This window comes from Manacus vitellinus, unplaced genomic scaffold (genome assembly GCF_001715985.3).
Source record: "Manacus vitellinus isolate BGI_N305 unplaced genomic scaffold, ASM171598v3 scaffold_40_pilon, whole genome shotgun sequence".
NCBI classification, from domain to species: Eukaryota; Metazoa; Chordata; class Aves; order Passeriformes; family Pipridae; genus Manacus; species Manacus vitellinus.
In genome coordinates, this window is record NW_021940541.1 from 2,258,590 (window position 1) to 2,284,795 (window position 26,206).

At 42.8% G+C, this 26,206-nt stretch overlaps 1 protein-coding gene across 3 annotated transcripts in view; it reads right to left on the minus strand.

The window, feature by feature from the left end:
* Positions 1-23,271, minus strand: part of PTPRE (protein tyrosine phosphatase receptor type E) — an 85,862-nt gene extending 62,591 nt beyond the window's left edge. The window contains exon 1 of one of the 3 annotated variants that reach the window (XM_029962023.1): positions 23,152-23,271. Coding sequence is in view for 1 of the 3 variants with exons in the window: in XM_018078514.3 (XP_017934003.2) it covers positions 8,947-8,969 (23 nt within the window). In the remaining 2 variants the exon portion in view is untranslated. Of the gene's footprint in view, positions 1-8,946; positions 8,984-23,147 lie in introns of those variants that run through there. The other 2 variants (XM_029962022.1, XM_018078514.3) reach the window with 2 other exon arrangements.
* Between the last annotated feature and the right edge of the window lie 2,935 nt (positions 23,272-26,206).

The window sequence follows — 26,206 nt, forward strand, 5'->3', positions numbered from 1 at the left end:
TGCCCATCAGCTGCAAACTTTGCTTTAGCCCTTGGACTGCAATTGAATATACTCAATTATTGCTGGAGCCTGACATGGGAAACACGAGTGGCTGTTCCTCCTCTTTTCTCACCCCATTCCACTGAGGGTTCAGCTGTGATTGTTGTTTGCTCCCCCTCATTTCTGTTACAGTCAGTACAGGTTTACAAACCAGTACAGCACCTTAAACCAGTCTGAAAAATTTTACATAGAGAAAAAGAGCAAAGTTCCCTAAAAATGGCAAATATTATGTTATTGTGGATGAGCCATACTATAATACAGGCCTTCAGCCAGGGAGAGCTTCAGCCCCAATAAACTGACCCCACCAGAGCCCAAGTTCCTGAGACTTTCTGCTAAAACACTGAATTTCCTCTTCACTACTTTCACAGTAACCTGTAGATATAAGGAGCTACAAAAAGCTGTGGCACAAAAGTTATCTTCTTCTGATGAAGACTGATCACAGTCTTCTGAGTTCACTCCAGAAGTTCACTCAGACCACCATGGATTTACTGCTGATAACAGGATAAAAGTGAGTACAGGCCAACAACTGAGTGAAAAGGAACAAGTTTAACCCAGCCTTCCCTCATGTCCATGGATGTTCTTAGCAACCTCTTCCCACCTTTGGATACTTCCCTGTACACTCACATCATCACCACCATCTCCAGGAAAGCTCCACAGTCCTGCCTCCTCTTAACAAGCCCAAGAACGAGCAAAGTGTCTTTCCAGCAAGAAAGAAGAGTTTTACCACCTTTCTATACATTTTCACCATATACTTTCCCCTCATAATCCAAATGCTTCATTTAGGGCATTTAAGAGATACCAAGAACCACACATGTTGACTCATAAATCAGGCAGTTCTTGGATGTGACACTTGGCCTCATCCAGCCAAGTTTTTGAAGTAATTTTAAAGCAATTCCACTGTCAAATTGCCAAGAATGGTTGAGTTTGCTTAGACTTTTGGTGACTGTCCAATGCACTACAAACCCAAGGAAATGGCCAACAGATGGAGGCACATCTCCAGGTGTGTTACAGAACATTTTGCCCAATCACAGACTGGTTTGGAAGGGACCTTAAAGACCAGCCAGTTCCAACCTGCTGCCAGTGTTGCACTTCAGACAGAAGAAAATTTAATTGGAGAAATATTCAGCTGCTTATCACGAGTAATGGTTTCTTATTTCAACTGAGGAACTCAGATCTGCTTAACACCTATCCAGTAGTCCTCAAGAAGTTGACACCTTGAGAAAGAAACATTACAGTTTTGTGATTGGAATAAACATTCACCACAAGAATTCTGAGAGCCCAAAACGCTGTGTTTTCCCTCTATGCAAAAAAAAAGAAGTGAAAAAAAAGTCTGTCTCCTCAGAACGGCATGACCCTGCTGGAGAAAAGGGCTGCTGTGTTTTCCCACCAGTGCCTGGAACAGACAAAAGTGGAAGCTGATGACTAAAGGAACAACTAAAAATATCCAAAGTAGTCTGGATCTGGAGAGTTGTGTGCCCTCACTGCAATTAGCAAATAGCATATTCAGTTTCACTGACATTAATGAGAGCAAAGCAAGTTCATTTACACCTCAATTAACTTCAAGAAACGCTTGTTTCCCGCAATTAATGACACTTCCTCCTTCCTTTTGCTATAATTCCTCTTTTTGTGCAGTAAATCACTGCCTCACTGCTTCAAACACGGTTTGGAGGGAGTGAGTGGGTGAAAGAATAGAGAAAAATGCAATTCTAGCACATGTAAACAAGACTGGGAGAAGGAAACACTTGCACTGCATGGGAGCAGATGGATGTCAGCAGGTTTCTGGGATACCACTGAAATTGTCTGTATTTAAGGAAAACCAGGAAGACCCACTGAAGGAAAAGACCAGCACAGAAAACAGGGCAACTCTGGTACCTCTGGAACCTTTCCAGGACCAAATCTATGCTGAATCAGAGGTTTAAAGTCAGTTTTCAACTCAAATTGGAAGAGAAATCACAGCCTGTCCAAGAATTCCTCACAGCAGCAACAGCAGGTGAGGCCAAAAGGCCCCAGTTTGCCATTGCTTATCATGAACAAAGTCCTTGTAGGCCCTTCTCAACTTCTGTTTGTGAAGGAGACAAGAAATAGGTTGGTAGAAATTAGAAAATGGCAATGTAACATTTAATCAGCAAATAATTTCAAGAATTAAATTTAAAGCAATAAAGAAAGGTTGAAGCACCACTCAGAGGGAAGGAAGAGGATCTGGATATATGGCACCTGGTAAAATAGGATGGGAAATAAATCAAAGGATGATGAGATTTCTTCCCCAAACCACAAGGGAGGAAAATCATGGAATCACAGAATATGCGAAGTTGGATGGGACCCACAAGGATCATCAAGTCCAACCCTTAGCCCTGCACAGGACCATTCCCAAGAGTCACACCATGTGCCCCAGAGGATCATCCAAACAGTCCTTGAGCTCTGGCAGCCTTGGTGCTGTGCCCACTGCCCTGGGGAGCCTGTTCAGTGCCCAACCACCCTCTGGGGAAGAACCTTTTCCTGAGATCCAACCTAAACCTCCCCTGACACAACTCCAGCTGTTCCCTGGGTCCTGTCCCTGGTCCCCACAGAGCAGAGATCAGACCCTGCCCCTCCTCTGCCCCCCCAAGAAAGTTTTAAGTGCAATGACATCTTCCCTCAGATATTGAGGAAGGCAAACCTGCCTGGATCCCATGGGAGCAGCATGTTGGGATGAGACACCTCTGCTCCTAATACACAATCCCAGAATGGTTCCCACAATGCCCCCCTAGATGGGGCAGCACAGCATCTCTGAGTAACTTGTGCCAGAGCCTCACCACCCTCACAATCTCCTTTCCCTTTTGCTCAGACACTGACAGCACTAATTAACAGGCAGCATCACTCAGGAGCAGCAGTTTGGCAAGAGGCAGTGGCTGATGGAAAATCCAGCTATTGATTTTCCTATGGGCTGCTGTCATCGCTCCTGCTGCCTACAAATAAACAACCCAAGGAATGTTTGCTTTCCAATGACAGCTGGTGTCAGCATCAGTATGCATTTGCTGTCATGCTTTCTGCAGAATAAACTGATATTTTACTATTTAATGTGTTTCAAAATCATCACTGGAATTCCTGATGGCATTGGTGTGTAAAATGTTCATGTATCTTAAATCCCTGGCAAAGCACTGAACATCCACAGCCAGTTCGCACTCAAATCCTTAAAAATTCTTATCAAGACATGGCACTAAAAAGAATTGCTACTCTTGAACATATTTACTAAGGAACAGAAGAAAAACTGTATGTGAATAACAGCACAGTAATCACAGCAATAATACAGAAACATCCTCTTGGGAAATATTTAGCACAAGTGAGTTTTGAGAGCTGATCAGGGTATTTACAGCTCACAAAAACATCATTTTGAATTTCTAAAGGATTTTTGTTATTATTTATTTCTCTTCCTTATTCTGCAAGTTGGATCTCTGCATAAAGGAATGCTTTTCTTTGAGGACAGGACTAAAAAAAAAATGGTAGAGTGTTTTCCCACCAGCCCCTGACAGCTGTGTCTGACACCATGGGTAGAAAATAGAGGACAGTCCCACTTGGAACCTCCTTGGAGTCAAACACAAAGCTGTAGATTTGACCATCACATTTAGAGATGCTGAAATTCCATCCAAAAATATTTTTGGGTGGAAAATACCCCTTGGTCAAGTGTGGCTTGTTACCATGGGAATAGCTCTTTGGACTGAGCTGTATCCTGGACCTAAAATCAAAGAGAATTATATTTCTATTTTGGAAGTATGTTAGCTTAAAAATCAAACACAAACCCAGCATTTGTGCAGGACACAGAGTTCCAAATCTGCAGGCTTTATTTTCACAAATAAACCAGCAGAGGAGCAGAGCCCACACCGTGGCACAGTCTGGCAGGAACACGTCCTGCCCTTGCTCTGTCGGTGCCAAGCACCAGCAGCATCCACTGAAATCACGGGCTCGGAAAGCTCCTGTTGTAAAACCAGTTGTTTTCTGAAACAGCACATTTTTGGGTTTGTTTTTAATTAGAAAGGAGGCTTTTTTCTCCCCCAGTGTCTACTATGGCATCCTCTGAACACGGAAAGCTGGTGAGGGCTCTGCATCTGCCCGAGCCATCTGTTGGTGCCACTGGGAACCTGCTGGTGGCCCCGACTCACATGGAGGATCCACAAACACACTCTGGCCAGGCCCTGATATCATGTTTAGGTCACTTATTCCATGTTAAGCATTGAGGATAAAATACAAGCAGGGGGGTGTCTGGGGGGGAAGAAGCAAGGATGGGTGAAAAGCACATCTCACACTCCAGGAGGAGCCTGAGCCAAGGCACCACGAGGTTCCTGGCAATGGCTCTGTTCCCTGCCAAGGGATTATGGGGACACTGAGGTGTCCCAAGGTCCCAGACAAAACACATACTGTGGTTGCTAATCCAGACCTAACACTTGCCCAGTGCTTGGCTGCTCTAAGGTTTTTACAGATAATAAATTCCTCCCTGTGAGGGTGGGGAGGTCCTGGCACAGGTTGCCCAGAGAAGCTGTGGCTGCCCCATCCCTGGAAGTGTCCAAGGCCAGGCTGGACAGGGCTTGGAGCAACCTGGGCTAGTGGAAGATGTCCCTGCCCATGGCTGGGGTTGGAATGAGATGAGCTTTAAAGGTCCCTTCCAACCAAAACCACACAGAAAGACCTTGAAATTATTTAAATGACACTTTTAGCCTCAGAGGATATGAAACTAAACCAGTCAACCTGACTTCCTTTTAATAACCCTTTCAGATGAAACAGGTTTAAAACAGCATCACCAAAATCTCCAGCACTATAATTTACAAACACACACGTACTAATATTGTCACTTCTTCAGTTTGTTTTGCATTTTCATCTTAAATTTGGAGTAATTGGTTCCCACACTGTAACAAATCAATTTCTCTAAAACAAGAAAACTTTCAAAGCAGTGAATATTTAAACTACCTTCGTAGTTCTCTGTGGTTCCTGGTCCAGTGAATGTCATCTTGGTTTTTCCCCTGTACATTTTGGTCCACAATCACTCAAAGCACAAATCCACCCCCATCCTTTTAAATCCAAACCATACAACCAGTTTCACAGAGACGAGTCACACACATGTACATTTTAGGGTAAAAAAAAATAACAGGCCCAGAAGACTAAGGAAGAAGATCCAAACTATATTTCCAATTCTTTTCCTCCAAGAAATTCATATTTTGCTATTCTACAGTCCTCTCCTCATAATATTAATTTTTATTTAATATTCCTGGAGAGCTTATTCCAAGTCAATCAATGGACGGCCTATAAAAGTAATTCTGATTAATTTTCAGGCCTTCAATCTAAAACTAATTAAGTTACATTTCAGCAAGACCTGCACATTAGATGTATTTCAGCTGGCCCAGTCGTGTGGCTGCTGGTCCTTCCCTGCAGTCCCAGCACCATTTGGAAAGATTTATCCCTGTCTGGCAAAAGAGGAGACCCACAACATCTGAATTTCTCTTCAGTGGTCCCAAAGATAACACACATTTAGAAATACAGGTACACTTTGTTAAATTGCATCAATAAATTGATTATTTTTATTTTCCTTTTATTTACCTGCTTCCCAACTGATGCAGAGACGCCCAGGAGCAAATACCACCACCCCAAAGGATCCATTTTTTCAGCTCAGTTGAATGTTCTGCCTCTCAAACTCGCCTTTGAGGATGTATCAGCCAAAAAAAGGGTGAGCTTTTTATAGAATACATTCAGTTTGTACAGTCCCACCCCAGTGATGGAAACCCTGAGTGCTGAGTATTTTGCTTTAGCATGTGATAAGTGCTCATCCCACAGATTCAATGGAATAACCTAAGAGGCTCTGGCCACATTAAAACATCAACATTTTCCTCCTGTGACTGGAAAATAAATGTTCAGGGATATCAATGACTGGTTGAAGCTGCAACAAAGTGAAATCACCTTTTTTTTCCAAGAGAGCCGCTACTGAGGACCTGGCTGTGTATTTCTATTCCTGGAAATATTGGAGAAAATCTTCTTGTGGATAGATAAACAAAATATTCCATGTACAGCCCTCAGTCTCATCACACCCAACTTGCAAATGCTGGGGGAGGAGGGAAGGGGAAGTCACAGGGAATTTTTTTTTACTGCAATTTTCCCTCTTCCCTACAAGGGACCATCAGCAGATTCCCACAGCAGATTTCCCCAGCCATGGGAAAACCCAGCCTGGGAAACTGAGGCTCAACTCCTTCCACCCTGCCAGGAGCTGGCTTGGACACTGTTCCCATTGCTTGGGTGCCCCTCACTCCTCAACCCCAAAAGTGGGTTCCTTCAACCTATTTGCAGGAGATTAAATTCCAAATCCCATCTCCACATCTTCATTCATGTAAGGAAACATCTGACAAGCAGGAAGAACAGAAATTTTGTGTTTAAAAAGACACACAAACCTGACAGAACAAGTCCCTTTGAAAAAAGTAACCAGGTCCCTTTGGAAAAAGCAAATCGGTTTTTATCTCCCAGTGAGAATGATTTTAACCATATTATATTTTCAGAGCTCAGTAGGTTCTAGATAACTATTTACAGGCATTTAAAAGAACCAAGAGTTGTGCCCTGTGAGATGACAAGCAAATTTAAAGCAAGGAAATCACATCCTGGGAAGCCACACCAGCTCATTTTGAGAAGGGTGGTAGGAAGAGGAGAGGGAAGAGTTCATCCATGTGCTTCGTGGGACCAACAACCACAAGGCCTTTTCCTTAGACATTATTAGCAACTGCTAATAGTGGAAAAATCAGAAAAATGGCAGATATGAGTTAGTGATTCTCAGAAAGCCTCATCAAGAACTCAAAGCCTTGTTAGATGGAAGAGCTGAACTGATTTGCTGCCCAGAAATCTTTCTGGCAGCTGCAGAACCGACAACGGGTAGCTCTGATTTTGTGAGATTCAAGTCAATCTCTCTCCATGAAGAGAAGAAAATGAGGATAATTGGCTCACATAGCTCCGAGCACAGAATGGCTGGCAGAGCTGCTCACTCCTGTAAGGATTATCCCAGAAATCCCAGTGGCAGGAGGCACTGCTGGGGTGCCAAGGGCTTCTCCATGTCTCACACACATTTCAACAGCAAAGATAAAATAAAATAAAATATATATACACATCTGCAGGGAGAGAAACAGAACCAAGCTGCATTTACCAACACCTCTGCAGTGTGTCTGAAACATATCCCTTCCTTCCCTGTCACATCAGTCACAAACAGCTGCCCTGGGGCACATTTTGTGCCTGTGATCTGCTTTTCCAGCTCAAGCCATTGAAGTGCAGGTTACCTCTCTTATAAAACTTATCTCAGCCTTATCAGAAGCAGTAGAGGAGCAGTTCTCAAAAAAAAAAAAAAAAAATCACATCCTCAATTCTTGTCCCTCATGCTCAAGTAGGAGGCTCAGGGGGGACCTTCTCGCTCTCTACAACTCCCTGAGAGGTGGAGCCAGGGGGAGGTCGGCTCTGCTCCCAGGGAACAGGGGGCAGGATGAGAGGAAACCTCAAGTTGCACCACAGGAGGTTTAATTTGGATATTAGAGAAAATTTCTTCACCAAAAGGGCTGTCCAGCTCTGCCACAGCTGCCCAGGGCAGTGGTGGAGTCCCCATCCCTGGAGGGATTTAAAAGCCATGTGGATGTGGCACCTGGGGACATGGGTAAGTGGTGGCCTTGGCAGGGCTGGGAAACAGTTGGACTTGGTATTACAGGTCTTTCCCAACCTTAACAAGTCTGATTTTCAAAGATTCTTTAAGATTCACCAAAGAACCACAGTCGTGCTGCTGAAAAATAAATTGGACAAAATAATGGGACTTCACCTCGTTTCAGGTTGATTTTGCACCTATTTCACTCTCTTGGCTTTTTGGTCATATCACGGAACTAAGCTGCATAAAGATATATATTAATAAAGGATATATTTCTGGAGAGTAGAGAGCCAAGTCTAATTACCAACAAAATTTACAGTAAGTAAATTTAGGTCAACACTAAGTCAATCCTAGTCTGTAAAAAAGCACTTCAAAATAAGAAGAAAAGCCAGTAACCTATAAAATCACACCACATTGGCTTCCAAGAGACCTTTTATTCACAGGTCAAGTAAAGACTATAAAGGAAGGTGCATTTGTGGGAGAAGTGCAAATTATGCCATAAAAATCCTATGAGAGGAACCCCTTATGTCTGAACAGAAGCTTTCCAGTCAACAAAGCTGCATGAAATCCTGAGATATACCTCAAAATTTCTTTTATGGAAAAATCCTTAGTGTTATCATCCACTGCTCACCCTGGAAACTTTGTTTTCCCTCTCACACACACAGGCCCAGGGCTTTGATTCTTTCAGGGAACCAACTAAAGGCATTAACTAAAAATAAAAAGCAAACCAGATCAGCTTAAGTAGCTTCCTTAAAAAACACATCCTATTTCCCAGCATGCTAATTAATAGAACAGAACTGATATTTTGATATCATGATTAAGAACAGTTCATTTTCAGCATCTTTCTCAACAGCAGATCAAGGCAATTAACTGGCAATTTGCTCACTAAATGACTTCCCAAGATGTGCTACTGAGATAAGGAAAAGCCTTCTTTAAAGTGCCTTTGAGCCAGCAAAAGATGAACCTGCAGGGAGTAATTTTTAAACAATGTACAACTCGATTCTCTGGTAGTAAAGCAAAACTTCAGCTTCGTGAGTAATGACAAAAAACATGAATTTAGGTGGAACAACAAAACACTGGGGGGTTTTCTCCTTATTTCCCAAACTGTGCCCACTATAATTAACACTGATGGAGGACACATCCAAAAGACCATTTTTATAAAATGTAAAACTGAAGGTCTTGATTTCATTGTATTTTAACCACGGGACATAGGTGAGGAGCTGTGAGCAGATAAATCTATTTTTCTGCCCTTTCCTCTCTCTGCTCTAACTACTTACTGGTTTTCACAGTGGTGTTTCATGAGGAGCTGTGCTGGTGCCTGGACAACAGAAATAAAAGAAATGCCATTCCTCAGGGATCTGGAAAAAGGATAAACAGGAAGGTGACAAAATCTGCATGTTTAAAGATACTCAGTTTGGTCAAAGTTAACATTTCCTGATCAGATTTCAGAGAAGGATCTCACACCACTCAATCGTGACCGATGCAAACTGGTCAAAAAATAGGGAAGAAAGCTACAGAACTGGACATGTCTCAACTCAGCAGATAAAAAGATCTTGAGAAGAACTTGCTGGCTTTGAAAAGGTCCTTGTCTCTCTGCACATCCCTCCTCACAGCGCTGCCAGAAACCCAAACCATCTGTAAAGTGCAAGCACAGATCAAAGCAAGGAGGTCCCCAGGCAGGTTTGTTGCCACGTGGTGCCAGGCCAGGTGATTTCTGACCAAAATGCAGAGGTTTTGGGGTCAGTTCAACCACATCTTGCACCCAGGGGAGCTGGCTGTGATGGCTGAGAGCTCTGTCCCCCCACCTCCCAGCACTGGCAATGAACCACTTTTCTAAATATTGCCCAAAAGGGCCCTCAGGAGCAATTCCAGTGATTCATTCCTCAGCCTTCCTAAACCAACAGCATTCCCCCAGCAGGATATCATTCGAAACTAATCTGCATAACTTTCTCTGCAGCTTCCCAACCTTTTCCTTCTAGGAAGGGCTAACTCTAAATACATTTTCCATCTCTAGTTGATGCCTGCAGAGGTTTCTACTCCTATTCTGCACAGGGAAATCCTTCCCTGCTTCAACAAAAAGATCAGAAGAAAATCATAAAAAAGACTCGTGACTGTTACAACTCTGAGATGTTTAATTAGTGGATGTTCAGCCACATATGCAAAATGCATCACTGAAAACACAAGAGTAGATGGATTTTAAGACGTAACTGTACTGACTTGACCAAAACTGGCTTATTTTTCAACACAAAAATCAAACCAGAGTAGAACTGTGTGTCTGCCTTCATATATGTAGAGTTGTGATTAGGCATATATATATATATATATATATATATGCCTAAAGTGTCATTGCTACCACATAAACCTATAGTTATATAACTCATTTTCTTTACAAACTGTTCCTGGTGTTGCACATCCTGGTTTAATGGGATAGGAACAGCACCATTTTGGATAAAAATACTATTACAGTGGCTTAAGGAGATGAACTCTGTCCTAAGGAAAGGTGGTAGGTGAGTGACCAGTATGGAAACCTGGTATTTTTTGATCAGGTTCACTCCTTAATTTCCTTAAAATCATCAACAATGGACTATAATGATGCTTCTACTTCACTAAGTCAACAAATCAGATTTATATTACAGAAAAACAATCTTTTCCACATTTAAGCTGAGCTCTCCCTCTGCCCTGATAATTTAAACATTACATAAATATAAAATTTTACCTTCTTCTTAATCAACAGACTTGTTTTTTATTTCCTATATTGCACCACTAAGAGCAGGGCTAAAAGCAGAAGCATAACAGTGCATGAGAATTAATTCCAAATATACTTCAGGGAACGACTGCAACCACAGGATGTTTTAATACAGTGAATTCCCAGAAAACACACAAACACCTGCTGTGACAAGCCCCACTATTCTGTCAATACAGACTCTGAACAGAAGAGTCAAACATTTGCTTAGACTAATCACAATTATTAAAAATAATGAAAAAATGAAGCAGATTGATGATAAAAATTGTCAGGCTCTCCAGCGTTTTAGAATATACCCAAGTATATTCTATATATACCAGAGTGCAGTTGGAGTTGCATAGATGTGAATTCCCTTCCTAAGTCATTCCAAGGACTCATTTTTTGCCTTTTTTTTTTTTTCCTAATTCACAATTAACAGTAACAAGTCACTTAATTGCATGTCCAGCTTCCTGGAGAGGGTTTCCAATGGACAAAAATGCTCAGTGAGACAGAATAACTGAGGCTGAGAAGGATCTTTGGCATCATCCTGCCCAACGTCCTGCTGAGCCCCAGGCTGATGGGATATGTATTGGGGGGGGATCAAGGAGAGGATGCTACAGCCCCCTGGGCTCCTGCATTCCATCCCCACAGGGAATTTTCTTCTCCCCATAGAACAGGTTGCAATTTCTCCTCATATAACCAGTTTGTGCCTCCTGTCCTTGTGCTCTGCACCTCAGGGTAGAGCTTGGCTCAGTCTTCTCCACAACCTTCCTCCCCACCCCACAACTCTTCTCCTCCAGACTCTTAGTTCACATCCTCACACCCTTGAATTTGGCTCTTCCAGCACGGGGAAGCTTTTGGATGTCCCTGTGCACAGCATCCCTGCCCTCCAAACGAGGGCCATCTGCCAAGCTGCTGGGTGTGCCCTTCATCCCATCTCCAGGTCACCGGCAGAGATGTTCCACAGGAATACCTGGCTGAACAGCATCCGGTGGAAAACGATGTGTAAAGACCTTCACTCTTACGTTTGTACAGATCAAACAAGGAACAGCTGCTGGGCAGATCTGACTCCAGAGCCTGCTCCCTGCTGGAGCTCATTCATTTAATTTTCATCCCACGTGTCGCCAGTGATAGGACAATGATATCACACAAAAGTCCTCAATGATCTCCTGGAAGGTCAAGAACCTGCAGAACATGCCAAGTTTCAATATCTACCTCAAACAAGCTTCCACAGATGTGAACTTATTTGGTAATCATCTGCATCACAAAATAAATAATTTTTTGAAGGGCCAGGGCCAACATAAACAGGAAGAAAACACTGTGTTCAGAGGTCAGGCTTTGCATGTTTTTGATGTACTAAGGATGTTTGTTAGGACGTTGTAGATGCACACAGAATACAAAAACAGGGCTACATTAACTAAATCCAACTCTTGTACTGAATCTTAAAAAGAAAGCCAACAGAAATTGCTTCTTGATGAATATAAAATGCTTTAAGACCTGCAGTTATTCCAGCAGACTGCAATTGCTGATGTTTTGACTGTTTGCCTCAAGCACTAAAGGGAGACGAACTCGCAAATGCCACACACCTCCTTGAGCAGGAACACAAACAGCTCAGCTCAGCTTCTCACTGACAGGAGTGCAACTGCATTCATCCCCAATATTCTGGTTACTCACCCTGCATTTATGGTTGCATTAAAATTCCACAACCTCCCCTCAAAAAGCCCCCAAACCATAAATCCTTGAATCCAGTTTACATGTGTCACCCCCCCCAAGGTTTCTTTTAAGCACCTTTTTCTGCCTGAAATTAATTAATTTTATCTACTGAAAAGGCTGAAAGTCCAGAAAGAAACATGCCAACTGATTGTAAAACTGATCATAGGAAAGTTGAGGTTGGCAAAGAGCTCTGGAGACCACTTGGGCCAATCCTCTGTGGAAAGCTGGGCCTTACATTAGGTTTTCCAGGAACTGCCAAGTGAAGTCATCAGTGTTTCATAAATTTATTTGAGAACACTAATTATGAAAATGGCTTTTGCTCTGTGCTCATTAAGGAACTTCCTCTCACGCACGAACGAGATGACAACAACACTGAGGCACTCACTGCACATCCAGCTTTAAATAAACCCACAGATAAACTCCAGATTATAACAGAGAGGTGAAGCTGCACCAGACCTGACCCGGCCAACACCCTCAGCAGTCACATGGGTTATCCTAGGAATCTCCTCTCCATCTACCTTCCCCTTGCCTTCAAAATACAACAGAGCAGTGAACACCGTTTTGGGGGAAGCCCATGAGGCTGTTCATCAAGTCTATATAATTTATGGGCATCTCTGCAGCCTTTAGTCCTGAAGGAGCACATCAGGACAACAGGATAAGACTCCTCAACTGGATTTCCAACATGATGGCACTTCTGATGCTGTTTGTCCTCCCACGGGCAGTGACACACAAATGCCATTTCCCTGGAGATCCTAATTCCCACCAATGCCACAGGGTGGTAGCACTACTAAAGAGATGGAGAGCAGTGAGGTGTCACACAGGGTTTGGGGTCACGCTCAGCTGCAGGTTGTGGTGTCTGATGTTACTCTGGGAAGCCCCTTTCACCCAACCTCCCCAGAGCCAAAACAAGACGACACCACCCTCATTTCAAGGAGAACAACAATTTGTTCTGGAGCTCTGCATCACTCCTTTCAGTCATTTTTCCAACATCTGTGCCTGGATGAAACAATGGAACACAGTAGATGCAATACAGATGGCTGGAAATTCATTGCAAATGCCCAACTGTTGTGGGTTTTCACCACAAATGCACCAACTGGCTCTTAATCGAGCTGGGTGTGGATGGCTGACGCCAAGTCCATCATCTCAAAGGGCTACAACTCCACAAGAAATCACCCTGCGGCAGCTTGTTCCTTGGTCTCAGACGAACACAACCCCCCAGTTATTATTTACAGAGCAGCAGATCACAGAGGTTCCATAAGATGGCTATAAACATCTCTATCCTTCAGTCAAACCCTCACTCAAGGTAAGAGTCCACTAGAAACAGGGGGGAAAAAAGAAATTAAAGGCCTGTTCAGCTTTACTTTGTAAGTGCCACTTGTACTTTAAATATACAGTTTTCCTATGGCCTAAGGCGTTTCCACAAAACAGAAATCCATGGATTCTTGGGCCAAAGCTTGCAAGCAACTCCTCATTGGAAATCAGCCACTCCAGGTCTGAAAAAAGATTCCACCACCAGGAATGTAATTCAGGAGAGGACACAGCAGGGAGGAGGAGGAGGAATACCTGCCTTTAGGAAACAATGTGTCTCAAAAATGTTGCCCCAAATATGAGCCTTCAAGTGTCCAGTCATCCTTATTGATGAGTTATAGCAGAAAATAACACTGAGAGTTTCTGGTTTTGATTTAAGAGCATGAGATGGGGAAGGGGTTTGGCAAACAAGGGTGGAAGAAAATCAAACAAATAAACCCACAAGCCTCAAACCTGAAATGCTCAAGTTTTGCCTTATCACAGGAAGTGTCCAAGGCCAGGCTGGACAGGGCTTGGAGCAGCCTGGGCTAGTGGAAGGTGTCCCTGCCCATGGCAGGGGCTGGGACTGGATGGGCTTTAAGGGCCCTCTCAACCCAAACCATTCTGTGATCTATGATTAGGGAGTGAAATCATTCAAGTCAAAGTTGTCTGTTCACTGGGATCACTCAGTTCTTGCTACTCAACCAGTTTCCTCCAGCACCACCTCTACCCTACCTGGACAGGGACATGAGTGCCAACAGGCTACAGGACTGTAGTTGCTGCAGAAAATTAAATCATGTGGGGTTTATTTAATTGTTCATCAGATATCTATAAAAAGATTACAACGTTTCAAAAGTTAGCCCCAAAAATGCCTCAAAAATCTCATCCTCAGTCAAACTGCTGAGCGCAGCCCTCTGCCCTCCTCCTAGACCCTGGGTGAGCTCTGTGAACTCCTCATGAATAACTCCCCCGTAGGAGCAAAACACTGCTGCATTCATTCAGAAAACAAAACCAGCATTATGAGAAAATCTGCTGCTCACAATTCTGGTGTAACATCCCCAAACAACAGTGCAATGTCAAAAATGGCATTTTGCTTCCCCGAACTCGAACACTGAGATTTCTGACACTCTGTAAGCAAGCAAAAAAGCTTAAGGTTTTCTCCTCTGATACATTTTTTCCATTTTATTTATTATTAAATAAACACGTCTATATTGTTTTTAAGGACTTTGTTCTGTTTTTCCCTCTTAATGACCAGATATTAAAACCTCATGGAGCAGTTCCTGAATTTGCACAACTGCCGGCGTCGTGCGAAAGCACACGGAGAATTTCTGCCTCCAGCAGATTGTGGGGCTTCACAAAATGTGCCTTCCTGAATTCAGAGCTGTCTAAACTCACAGAATCATGGAATTGTTTAGGTTGGAAAAGCCCTCTGAGCCCATTGAGTCCAACCATTCCCCCAGCACAGCCAAGGCCACCACTAACCCATGTCCCCAAGTGCCACATCCACACGGCTTTTAAATCCCTCCAGGGATGGGGACTCCACCACTGCCCGGGCTGGACAGCCCTTTCCATCATGAAATTTTCCCTAATATTCAAATTAAACCTCCCCTAGCACAACCTGAGGCTGCCTCCTCATGTCCTATGGCTTGTCCCTTGGCAGGAGAGACCAACCTCCACCTCACAAGAGCATGACAGGAAATCTCAGCATCTGTTCTACTCAACAGCAACTTTTCCAGCCTCTGGAAAAATTCAGCATTTACATATCCTTGCTCCTGACACCTTCCTGCTCTCTCAGCAACATCTCTGTCACCGTTACCTCACCTGGCACATCAAATTTATCCCTGAAACTACATTATCCAGACTCCTTGAACTCCTTCAGGTTTCTGTGCTGATCATCAGGTTTAATTCCACAGCAAGTAATGAAACAGAAAGAAACCACCACACAAGTCATTGAGTTTTTACCAGTTGGTGACCCTATTTCTTCAGTTCTTTAGTAGTTATTGAGTGTAGAGTAGTTCCAGAGTACACAAGGAAAATGTAGCACAGTAAAGTCATCTTCAGGAAAGGGTTTTTTTCACTTCCAAACACTTACACTGTATATTAAGATCAGCTATTTAAAAGAAAATTAACATAACCTAACTATAGTTACAAGCTATGCAACGGTTTCCATTTTAATCTATCATTTTCTTTTGGAATTTTCTGCAATAGGTGCATTTCCTTTTTTTAAAAAAAAAGAAAAGAAAAGAAAAGGAAAGAGAAAGGTATCTACGTGACCTTTTTTCCCCTCCAGTTGAATGAGGTTGCACAAATAAATCCTTGGCTATTTAAATATAGTATCCAGATAAGCTATTTATGGAAGGTCAATGTTTACACTTTGGACTCCAGTCTCATTGAGATCAAACATGTACAACTCCAGTGCTTTCAAACTCCCTCTGTAACGGGGAACTGAGGCTGTAAAAGTACCAAGAGAAAAAAGGAGGGTTAAGACTCTTTTTCATCCTTCACTTCCACGTGAAGCCTCAGCAGCACGTGAATATGGATTTTGCATTTCATACACAGCACCACAAGTTTGTGAGGTGCCTTGGGACCCCTGCAAAAGGCCTAGAATAAATGAAAATCATTTTAATTAAAAGTAAATTAAAGGATCTTCTAATCCAGGCAGCAGCAGCAAATCCGCAGAGAGTTTTCAGAATACGGATCCTTGAAGTTCCAGTGCTTATAACCCTCCTTAATTCCAGCTTCCTTCTCTCACTTCCCCCCAAAGGAGACTCTGGAGCTGCACGAGATCAGGTTTATTATGAAAATTCTACTCTAGTTTCTAAAAAAAGATTTTGCTCCAGTTTGAGCGGCCTGAAGCACTCACACCCACACGGAGCAAATAACAATAAAGAAGTGAGAAAGGGAACGTTTTTTTCCTCACTGCAAGGGAAACAAAAAGAGATAAGATTCTGTTTTATGCTTTTAAAAATTTCATTTCAACACTGATTAAAAAAGTTGGAGTTCTCCTCCTTGGCAGGAGGTTTTTAAAATACAGCTCAAAAAATAAACTAAAGAACCACATAATAAAATGTTATCACAGAAATAGCCCCAGATTAGAAAAGTCACAATGTGTATGAGTAAAATAGACATTATTAATGCAATAAATTAGTAGTTTATAATAAAATAATTATAAAAATATGTAAAAAATGTAATAAAAAAGTAGTATTTGACTGTTGTTCTTACAGCAGGATGCCATTAGTGGTGAGGTCTCACTGGGTGCCCTCTGCCTGTCCCCACTTGACCATTCCCTCTCCAATAACTAAAAGAATGAATTTACAAATCCTCCTAAAAATAAACAGGAATCTAAACCCAGTAATAGTGTTTATTTCTGTCTCAAAGGTATTTTAACATGTAGTTATCTCATTAAATAACTGAATTCCTCCACGAAGAAAAAGTTACAAAAATCTCAACCTTGAGAGGAAAAAATCCAAACAACTGAACAAGAGGAACAAAAAAAAAAAAAAAGAAAATGGGCAAAGTGCCTGGAGAAAAGCTGCTTTGATTTTGACACATGGGAATAAATGGAAAAAAAATATTCAGCTACCCCTTCTTTTAATCAAAACATCTTCCATCTCATGTGCAAATCTCAGCAGCTGAGAAAGCATCCTACTCAATCTCCCCAAAGTGGTGTCAGCATGTTTTATGTAAATACTGGTTAACAAGGGATGTGTGTTTGCAGCAAACATTTTTGGGTTCTGCTTTAGAAGCTCTGGATCTACCTTTGGTGCCAGAGGAGAAACTGGAATTCTGAAGGAGATGTACACAGAGGATATAGGATTATTTTCCTTTAACAGCCAAGATGAGTTTCTCATCAAAGAGCTTTAAGTAGGTATTTAAGAAATTAAGAGGAGCAAAACTTGATGACTCAGCTCTGCATCAATCTGGGGCGTTAAACGTCTCGAAAACAACTTTATCTCAACGTCCAGAAATAACAGTGGGGTTTGATGACATTCTGGAAGGATTACTGGGGCCTGGGGGACAACCAGAGGAGTGTCACACGAAGCACAGACATAACAAGCTCAGTGGTACAAAAGCACCCTCAAACAGGGATGTCCAGGGAAAGCAAAAAATTGATCTGAGAATTTGGGGTTTGGGCAATGCCAATCCCCTCTGCCCCAGGGCAAGGTGGGCTAGGGCACCTCCTGCCATTGCCCAAGGCAGGGGCAGCTCCACCCCAGCCCTCCCTGGTGTCACAGGCACAGTTCTTCTCATATGAGTCAGGAATAACTGGGTTATTATTCCTCCTGGTCCATTCCCTTACTTTTGGCTTCGAGTGGTGTCTATAAAGACACGACCACCCATTGTAATGCAGCCACCTGAAACACCTCAGAGTCACCCCATAACCATCTAAAACACCCCATAACTATCTAAAACACCCTACAGCCACTCCACAACTATTTAAAACACCCCACAGCCACTCCATAGCTATCTAAAACACCCCACAGATGTCTAAAACACTCCATAGCCACCTCATCACCATCTAAAACCCCCCATAGCCCTCCCATAACCATCCAAAATACCCTAGATCCAACCCACAGTCATTAAAAACATCCCTTAACTATCTAAAACACCCCATGGCCCCCTGAAACACCCCACAATCACCCAACATCCATCTAAAACACTCCACAACCCCCTAAAACAGCCCATAGCCATTTAAAACAGCCAAGTCATCTTAAAAGACCCCAGAACCATCTAAAACACCCCACAGCCATCCCATAACCATCTAAAACATCCAAAAGACATCTGAAGCACCCCACAGCCCCCTCATAACCATCTAAAACACCCGACAGCCACTCAAAACACCCAGACATCTAAAACACCCCATAGCCACCCCACACCCACAGTGGAATCCACTTTTCAACGTCACACTGAAAGCAAGAACAGCTCACAGCACTGGAAAAAACAAGAGTGCAGCACGTGCACGAACACAAACAGCAGAAAAACAACACCCAAGATCAAAGGCTCCTTTTTTTTTCCCCTTCCTCTCTTCTTCCCTCCCTCCACAGCTGAGAACCCCCTCAGCAGCTCTGCACCACATCACCACCAGTGCTGGCATAACTTGCTGTAAGCCAGGTCAAGAAATTACCTGGCTTAAAATAAATAAAGAAATGCAAAAGAAAAATAAAAAATTAGGAAAGCAATTTCCAGAAGGAAACATTTCCCTGATGTGATTTACAGCCCACAAATAACATTCTACATCTTCAGTGAGTGGCAGCTCAGGGGCATGAATAGGTAGCTGAGAACAGGCAGAAAGCTATTAATTTTTTACTGGAAGAAGACATTTGTATAACCACAACAGCCTTCACTCAAACCAGCTAAACAACACCATGGCTAGTTCATTTATTTCAGCCTTTGTCTGCCTTCTCTGTTTAGTTTCTAACTTTTCATGTCTAAAAATCTCCTTCCCATAATGGGTCCCTGGGGGCAAAACGGAAGATAAACAAGCCAGAAAGACTGCCTGGGATGAGTGAGGCAGTTCCTCCAGGAGCCAAGGAATGGCAGGTCCTGCAGTCATCACACCTACAGCTCCAGAAAATAACGATTTCCACAGATTTTAGAATGATTTTGCCCAGTGTGGTGGAAACAGAAACATGAACCCCCTCCCTGTCCTGCTGCCGGGTCAGCTCCGAGGCAGTGGACACTGGGAGCACAATCTACACAGTGGGGATCACTGATAAGAGTGAACGAGTTATTTCCTTCAATTCCCTCTTCCACAGCCCATATAATGCAGCTCTACTTCAGAAACATGATAGATTGTGTTAAATATTACTTAAAGAATATATTTTTCCATCCACTGCAAAGTCTGTTCCCAGTGTGATAACACGAGGCGCTGGATGGCAATTTCTATTCTTACTCAGCTCAGAATGTTATCAGCCTGAAAGAAAGGTAACTTCCAGATAAGCACATACAATCCCTCATTTCTGAGGCACTGAGTTTTATCACAAGGGGTTTCTCACAATCTCATACCTCAACAGCAGGAAACATTTCAGTATTGCCTTCATCTTCATCCCAGCCCAACCTTTCCTCAACTCCAACCATCCCACGATCAATCAGCAAGATCAAGTAATTGTTTTGTCATCTCATGTTGCTGCAGAGATGTGACTTCCCCCCACATGACTGTCAATTTTCATTATAGATGTGTTTTGATGCCAAGTTCACCTACAGTCTTTTCTTCCTTCTCTTTAAGAATAAACATGATGTGAATAAACTGTTTCTCTGCCTCGGTGCAGAAGAAACTTCCAGCCTCACATATTGAGCCATCTGGAGAGGACTCTTCCTTGGAAGAGTTGGAAACGTGCAGGAAGGAGGACAGCATCCTCCAGAGACTCACAGTGATGCCTGAAGGAGCAGAAATTGGTTCCAAGTTTGTTTTCTGTAACATTGAGGGGATAAATAAAAGTTCCTGCCCTCAGGGAGCATTTCATGTTTGCATTTATACAACATTTCCTTCATTTGAATGTTTTGGATGTGTGCTACAGGGATTTGACCTTTTTACTTGAATGCTGCTGTCCCAATCCCTTTCTGTAGAAACCAGAACTGCTATTTGTCTAATGTGGGAGATGGAAACTCCAGCTTGTATCAGTTTTTGCTTATTTCAGCTATTCTTCTATACAAATATCCCAAAAGAAATGGTGAACTTCATTCCTCCTTGAGTCATTATTACTGCTGGCTCCAGGAGCACATCAGATGTTCACGTTCAAAGGACTGGATAAACAACCAGAAATCCAGATGCAAAACAAAAACTACCAGTGGGAGGGTGAAATGAAAATAGATCAATCTCCTTACAAAAACACAAGATTTCACGTGGACTCTATTTTGCAAATTATGATGAGGAAGGAGTTCTACAATTCCAAGATGAAACCCATAATGGACACTGAGATCTCCCAGATTTGCTCAGGGCTGAGGATGACAACTAACACAGTGACTCCTGTCACCTCCAGAGTGTCATAACTTCCAGTGCATTACACACATTTTAACACAGTGAAGTCCACAAATGACAGGGTTTTGAAGTCAAAAGACAGATTTGACTCTCCGTGGGCTCTTCAGCTGCCCCAGTCACTTCCACTCCTTAAAAACTGGTGAGCTTTGCCCAGCTTTTGGCACAGACTGCCTCTTTTTCCATGAAGAAAACACTCTCTGTGACTTGGTTGTCTTCAAAAGGCTCAAGTTACAGAGTCTGTCTTTCAGATGAACTTTTCTCTCAAAAACTGGTGGTCGGATGAGCCTCCACAGATGGATTCAGCTATAAACGCCACAGAGCTGGAAATCAACTGGCTTAGAAAGGCCTTTGCTGCTTGTGGGCATCCAAAGCTTCTCTGGGAAACCTGTCCCAGGGCCTCACCATCCTCACAGCCAACAATTCCTTCCCAATATCCCATCTAACCCTGCCCTCTGGTAGTGGGAAGCCATTCCCCCTTGTCTTGTCCCTCCAGGCCCTTGTCCAACGTCCCCCTCCAGCTCTCCTAGAGCCCCTTTAGGCACTGGAAAGGGCTCTCAGGTCTCCCTGAAGCCTTTTCTTTTCCAAGCTGAACACCCCCAGCTCTCCCAGCCTGGATCCAGAGCGGAGGGGCATCAGCTCTTGGAGCATGTCCATGGTCTCCTCTGGACTCGCTCCTGTAGCTCCACATCCTTATATATAACCACTATTTTCACAATGGCATGAATTATTCCACAATACCAGTAAATATTTTATTCCAAGATTAGCAGAAGTGTTGCTCAAACAGAGTCTGCACAGACTCAGTTGGCTCCTGGCTGGTCCTCGTGGGCTACGGGCAACTGAGGTCAACTCAGCAAGAACAGGCAATAAATCTGTTCCATTTGTTGTGCAGAAACATCGTGAAAGGAAAATGAAAACCGGCAGAATTTTTCTTTCAAATGCTACCAGTAAAAACGTTATTGAAGACATCAGTGACGGGAAGGTCTCCCCAAAGGGATGAGCCGAAATGAGGCGTAACATCGCCCAGGCACGGCCCGCCCACACACAATAACCACTGCTCAGCATTCTCAGCAAGACAGTTGTTCCTTCTCTTGTAAAAGCAACCTTGGAAAATGCCCCCAAATCTGCTAAATTAAACCCAGGTAGCATCAAACTGCACTGATTTGCTCCAGTGCTGTTCAAGTGCTTTCCTTCCGGCAGGAGCGAGGGATCCCTGCCTGCTCCAGGGCATCCAGGGAACATGAAAGTACATTTGAAAATCCAGTTTTGACAGGCAGCTAGAGAATAATGCTTGCTAATATTATTTGAGGGTAAAAGGAGAAATAGTTTGGATTTATATCTCTGGATCACAGGGCCATGAGATAATTTTAGTCCCCTCTAGGATCCAGGTTCCTCGTTCATTCAGATCCAAGTAGAAGATCTGAAACAGATTTTACATCTGATCCTATCTGGCCAAAAGCTCATGGGCAGACACTCCAGACAACCTCAGACAACAACAGCAGAGACATTTCCAAAACAAGGAAAGCTAGCTGCCCACTTGGAATTTTCTTCTATTGCTCAGGATATCAGGTCAGATATATTAAAAGCTATTTCAAAATCAAATGCACTGGTAGAGTCCCAGAGGCCCAACAACAATATCCTTTCCCCATTGTCCCGAGTTTGTTTGCTTGGAAACAAAACCCACAAATGATTTTAGCATTCCAGACGTTTATAAACAGGCCATGCCTTGTTTGTCTGTTCTTCCTACGGGAAGACTCATCAGCATAAATGTATTTTATACATGTTTGCATGAATTGGAGAAGAGAATTAAATAAAATTAATAGGTGACAAACAATTCAGAAGCAACTTGGGCTGTGGGGATTTGCTACAGAGGTCTCTCATATTTGGGAGATATGAGCAACATCAACTGTCACAAACATGACTCTTGCTCCATTATTTAAGTTTGGTCATGATTAAAATAAATTTTAAAAAAACCCAACCCAAACTAAAGAAACACAACACCACTGCGATCCCAACAACTCCCAAAATAATTTTACTACAACAATTCCCAACTGCCACTACTTACTATCCCAGAACAACTGGAATTTGATTCTGTATTTACTTAAGTCTGAAGCTATTTTAAGTACCCACTATTTCCCAAATTCCTATTACCAAACATCCCATGTTGCAATTAAACAAGAGTTACAGTTTGTAAAGACTCTGATCAAAGAGGAGGGACATGATGCAATTGTTTATATGTTTCCAGGGAGATATAAAAAGCTACAAAACACCTGGTGGTTTTAAGAGGTTCCCATGCGAGTTCTTAAACACGGAGTTCCAAATTCCCCAAATGCCTCTGTGCTTTCTGAGTGTTGTTTCTTTCTGGCCCTGAAAATTAACAGAATCTCTTTAATACCTTGGAAAATACATTAGCTACTGTTCAACTGCTGCAAATCCCTAAGTGGCAAATTCTGACATGCCACCAATTCCCAGCAAATATACTACTACTACTGGTATTTATGTGCTGGATCACTGTAATTATTGATTTGAGATGCTGAAAGCAGCTTAAAAAGTTCCTCTTCTACCTGAGAACACAATATTTTGCTCCATTTATATTCCACAGATACAATTTCTCAACACATATAGAATCAATACAGTATTTTTAAAATAAAATTATAATAAAAAGGTCGATTTTTAAGAAAAGCATTATGCCCTTCTGACGTAATGAGATTAGGAGAAAAATAAAGCTCACACATATAAAACAGAACCATAAGCCCCAGATGCTCAGAAGTTTCTATCACCTGCCTTTGGCTGAGGGAAGAGGGACTTCCCTACGGTCCTGCCTTGCCGTTGATGGGATGAAACAAATCAGTGCTGAACACACTCATTTTTCCCCTTGAGCTTTGTTGCTTCTGTCCCTGAGGAAAATTCTGGTTTCTGTGCAGGGATAAAGGTTGCTGTGAGCCCTTGAACCAGCCCCCATGAATAGCCCCAGTGTTCAGCTCCAGAACCCAGCGCGTTGGCCAACACAATGGGGGCTTGTGGTTCCCCAAGGCTGGGCCTACCAGACATCAACAGATGGCCTTGTGTCACCTCCAGGGGAAAACACTCCATAGAAATACAATATTTTCTGTAAAAATTCAGCTTTTTTGTTTCATTCCTGCATGTTGAAGCAACTTTCAATAACTGCCATCAAAGCCGTGGCATGTCTCGAAACAAAAGGCAGTCGGGAAATCAGGATACCCGAGTGAAAGGTACAGCACAACCAGATCTAAGTCATTAAAAAATGAGGGCAGATCCTGCTCTAAAAATCACTTTTCTGACAAAGTCTTTTATGCACAGAAGGATACACGTGCAAGGTGTTCTCTGGATACAGGTTCTCATTATGCAAAGCAGAAATTATGCAAAGCCCATCACCCTCAGCAGCTGCAACTTCTGCTCTGTACCAGGTTACCCTGGGAAGGTGATGAGCAGAGACAGGACCCTGCAAACCCACTCCCACTTTTCAAACCCTGCCCCTAGGTGGGATTTTTATCACCTTGCCCATCTGCCACTCAACCTGGGCATCACCACAGCCCTCACTTGAATTCAGGGTTCTCTTCATCCTGCCTTTCCCCAACAGTTCTGTTCCCCAGCACAAGTCCCTTCCACCCCTGGGAATTAAAGAACAGGTTGAATTTTCACTTCTAATCAAATCTTAAAATCCCACCTTGCTTTAACTTGATTCCCATTCAAACCATCCATGTACTTTGTCTATAAGGTGACTGCTGTTATTTGCATACTAGAAATAGCACAGTAAAAATATTTCATCTCTTTTGTCTTGTTCTGTTGGCTTTGATGAGTTTCTTTTGGTGGGAAGAATCAATCTCTATATATGTATAGACACAAATAGATGTATAAAATATATACATTACCTAACACTGGAACTCAAGCAGTTTATTGCCCTATCTCCCTTCCCTCAGAGAGAGTAACAAGGCAGGACAAGTGACAAGAAGGACTCTCAGTTTAGGGCACAAGCCCACAGGTTGTCCAAATTATCCCTACAATAAGGACAGAGCTTAAGTAAACCAACCTCCTAGTTTCAGTGTACAGTGCTGGAGATCTCACAGACCCAAGTTTACAAACTGGGAAATACATGTAATATTCAAATAGCAATGTATCTAGGTTCCTAGAAGCTTTTATCATGTGACAGTCACAAATAATTTGCTTTTGAAAAACATAAGAATACACTACATTAATCTTGGAAAAAACACAGCATTGAACAGGACATTGAGGTTGATGTGAACAGCACTGTGTCTCCCACATGGATACAACAGTTTGAAAATTTACTCAACCATCAAGTTTCCATTCTGATCATGGCAAAAGCAGTTGTGTTAAATGCACTCAGTGTGAATGCACGTTTCTTATCTACATAAATCCAGCATTCTGTGTGTGTGCAAACACCAAGTGACCATGCAGAGGCAGCCCCAGGGCTGAGCCTGCTCTGCCAGAAAGGGCACGACCTCCTCCCACCCCAGCTGGGCCTGGGCCCAAACACAGGAAAATAATGCAAGGTCACACCCACACACTGTGTAACAGCACTACTGTGAGGGGCTACAGAGCTCTTTATTCTCCTTGTTAAGAGGATAATCCAATACTGGGAGCAAGACAGAATATCCCAGCGCCAATTTTAACTCTGATGCTCCATGTGCAACACAGCACCTCTTCCCCACTGACCTTAGAATCACAGAATAAATTAGGTTGAAAAAGACCTCTAAGATCATCAAATCCAATGCTTAGACTTCAATTTGTCCATCTTTAATAGAGCATATGACCCCAAACATGGAAGTACTATCAAAAGGACGTATTCTTTGCAAGACAAGTCTTTTAGCTTTCTGTGGTCCTTCTGAAAGGTTTTTAAAAGACCATACAGACATTTTCCATGAATCTGCTTTTTAAAAGGCATGTCTTCAAACCGGTCCTTCCACAAAGTCTACTGCCAGATATCTGTCAACACATCAGCAGGTCTGCTGTCCTGACCTTCAAACATCAGCCTCTATTTCCTGGCCATCACAAAACACACCCACAGAGAGCAATAAATGAGGAGATGGCATTTTCTGTAATAGAGCCCTTCAAAACCTCTTGAACCACATCAGGCCCTTACTTTGTGTTTGCTACAAAGAGGGTGTTCCTGTTACCAGCCACGTGATGGTTATTACAGGGATGAGGATGAGAACTCAGACATTCACTTCCAGGAGAGCAAAGGTAACTATCACACATCTCAGTCACTGACAGCTGTTATTTGACAAGCAGCTTAATAAAAATCTAACCTGGTGGATCAACAAGTGATAAGAAGATTAATTACTTGGGTGCAACAAGGGGTGAGAGAAGGAGGACGGAGTAAGGGCAGGACAGGCACACACCAACACGTGGAGAAATAAATATGTTAAAGGAATCAACAGAAATCCATCAACTTTGCAACACGTCTTTGCATAATAATATGGTCAGTTAAGATGGTAAAAGTTGCCCAAAGCACTGCTGGATGGACATGGGGCTGTGCCACAGTACAAGACAAACCATGGTTTATACTCAGCTTTAGGAGACCAGGCAAGTCAGTGGAAGCCACTGAATTTGAGAGTTACAAATATATGTAAATTTGGGGAAAAGTAAAAATTTTTTAAAAAGCATATCCCGCACCTCAGAAAACCAATAGACAGCTGTGAATGCATTTCTAGCTGAAAAAATTGACCAAACATTGCGTTCCCCCTTTCCCTGGCCCCCAGACAGCTGGGCACAGTCCTGCAAACAGCATCCATCGGGACAGTTCCTTCCTTTCCCACGCTCCGGAGCTGGTTCCGATTACAACTCCCAGTGATGGCAG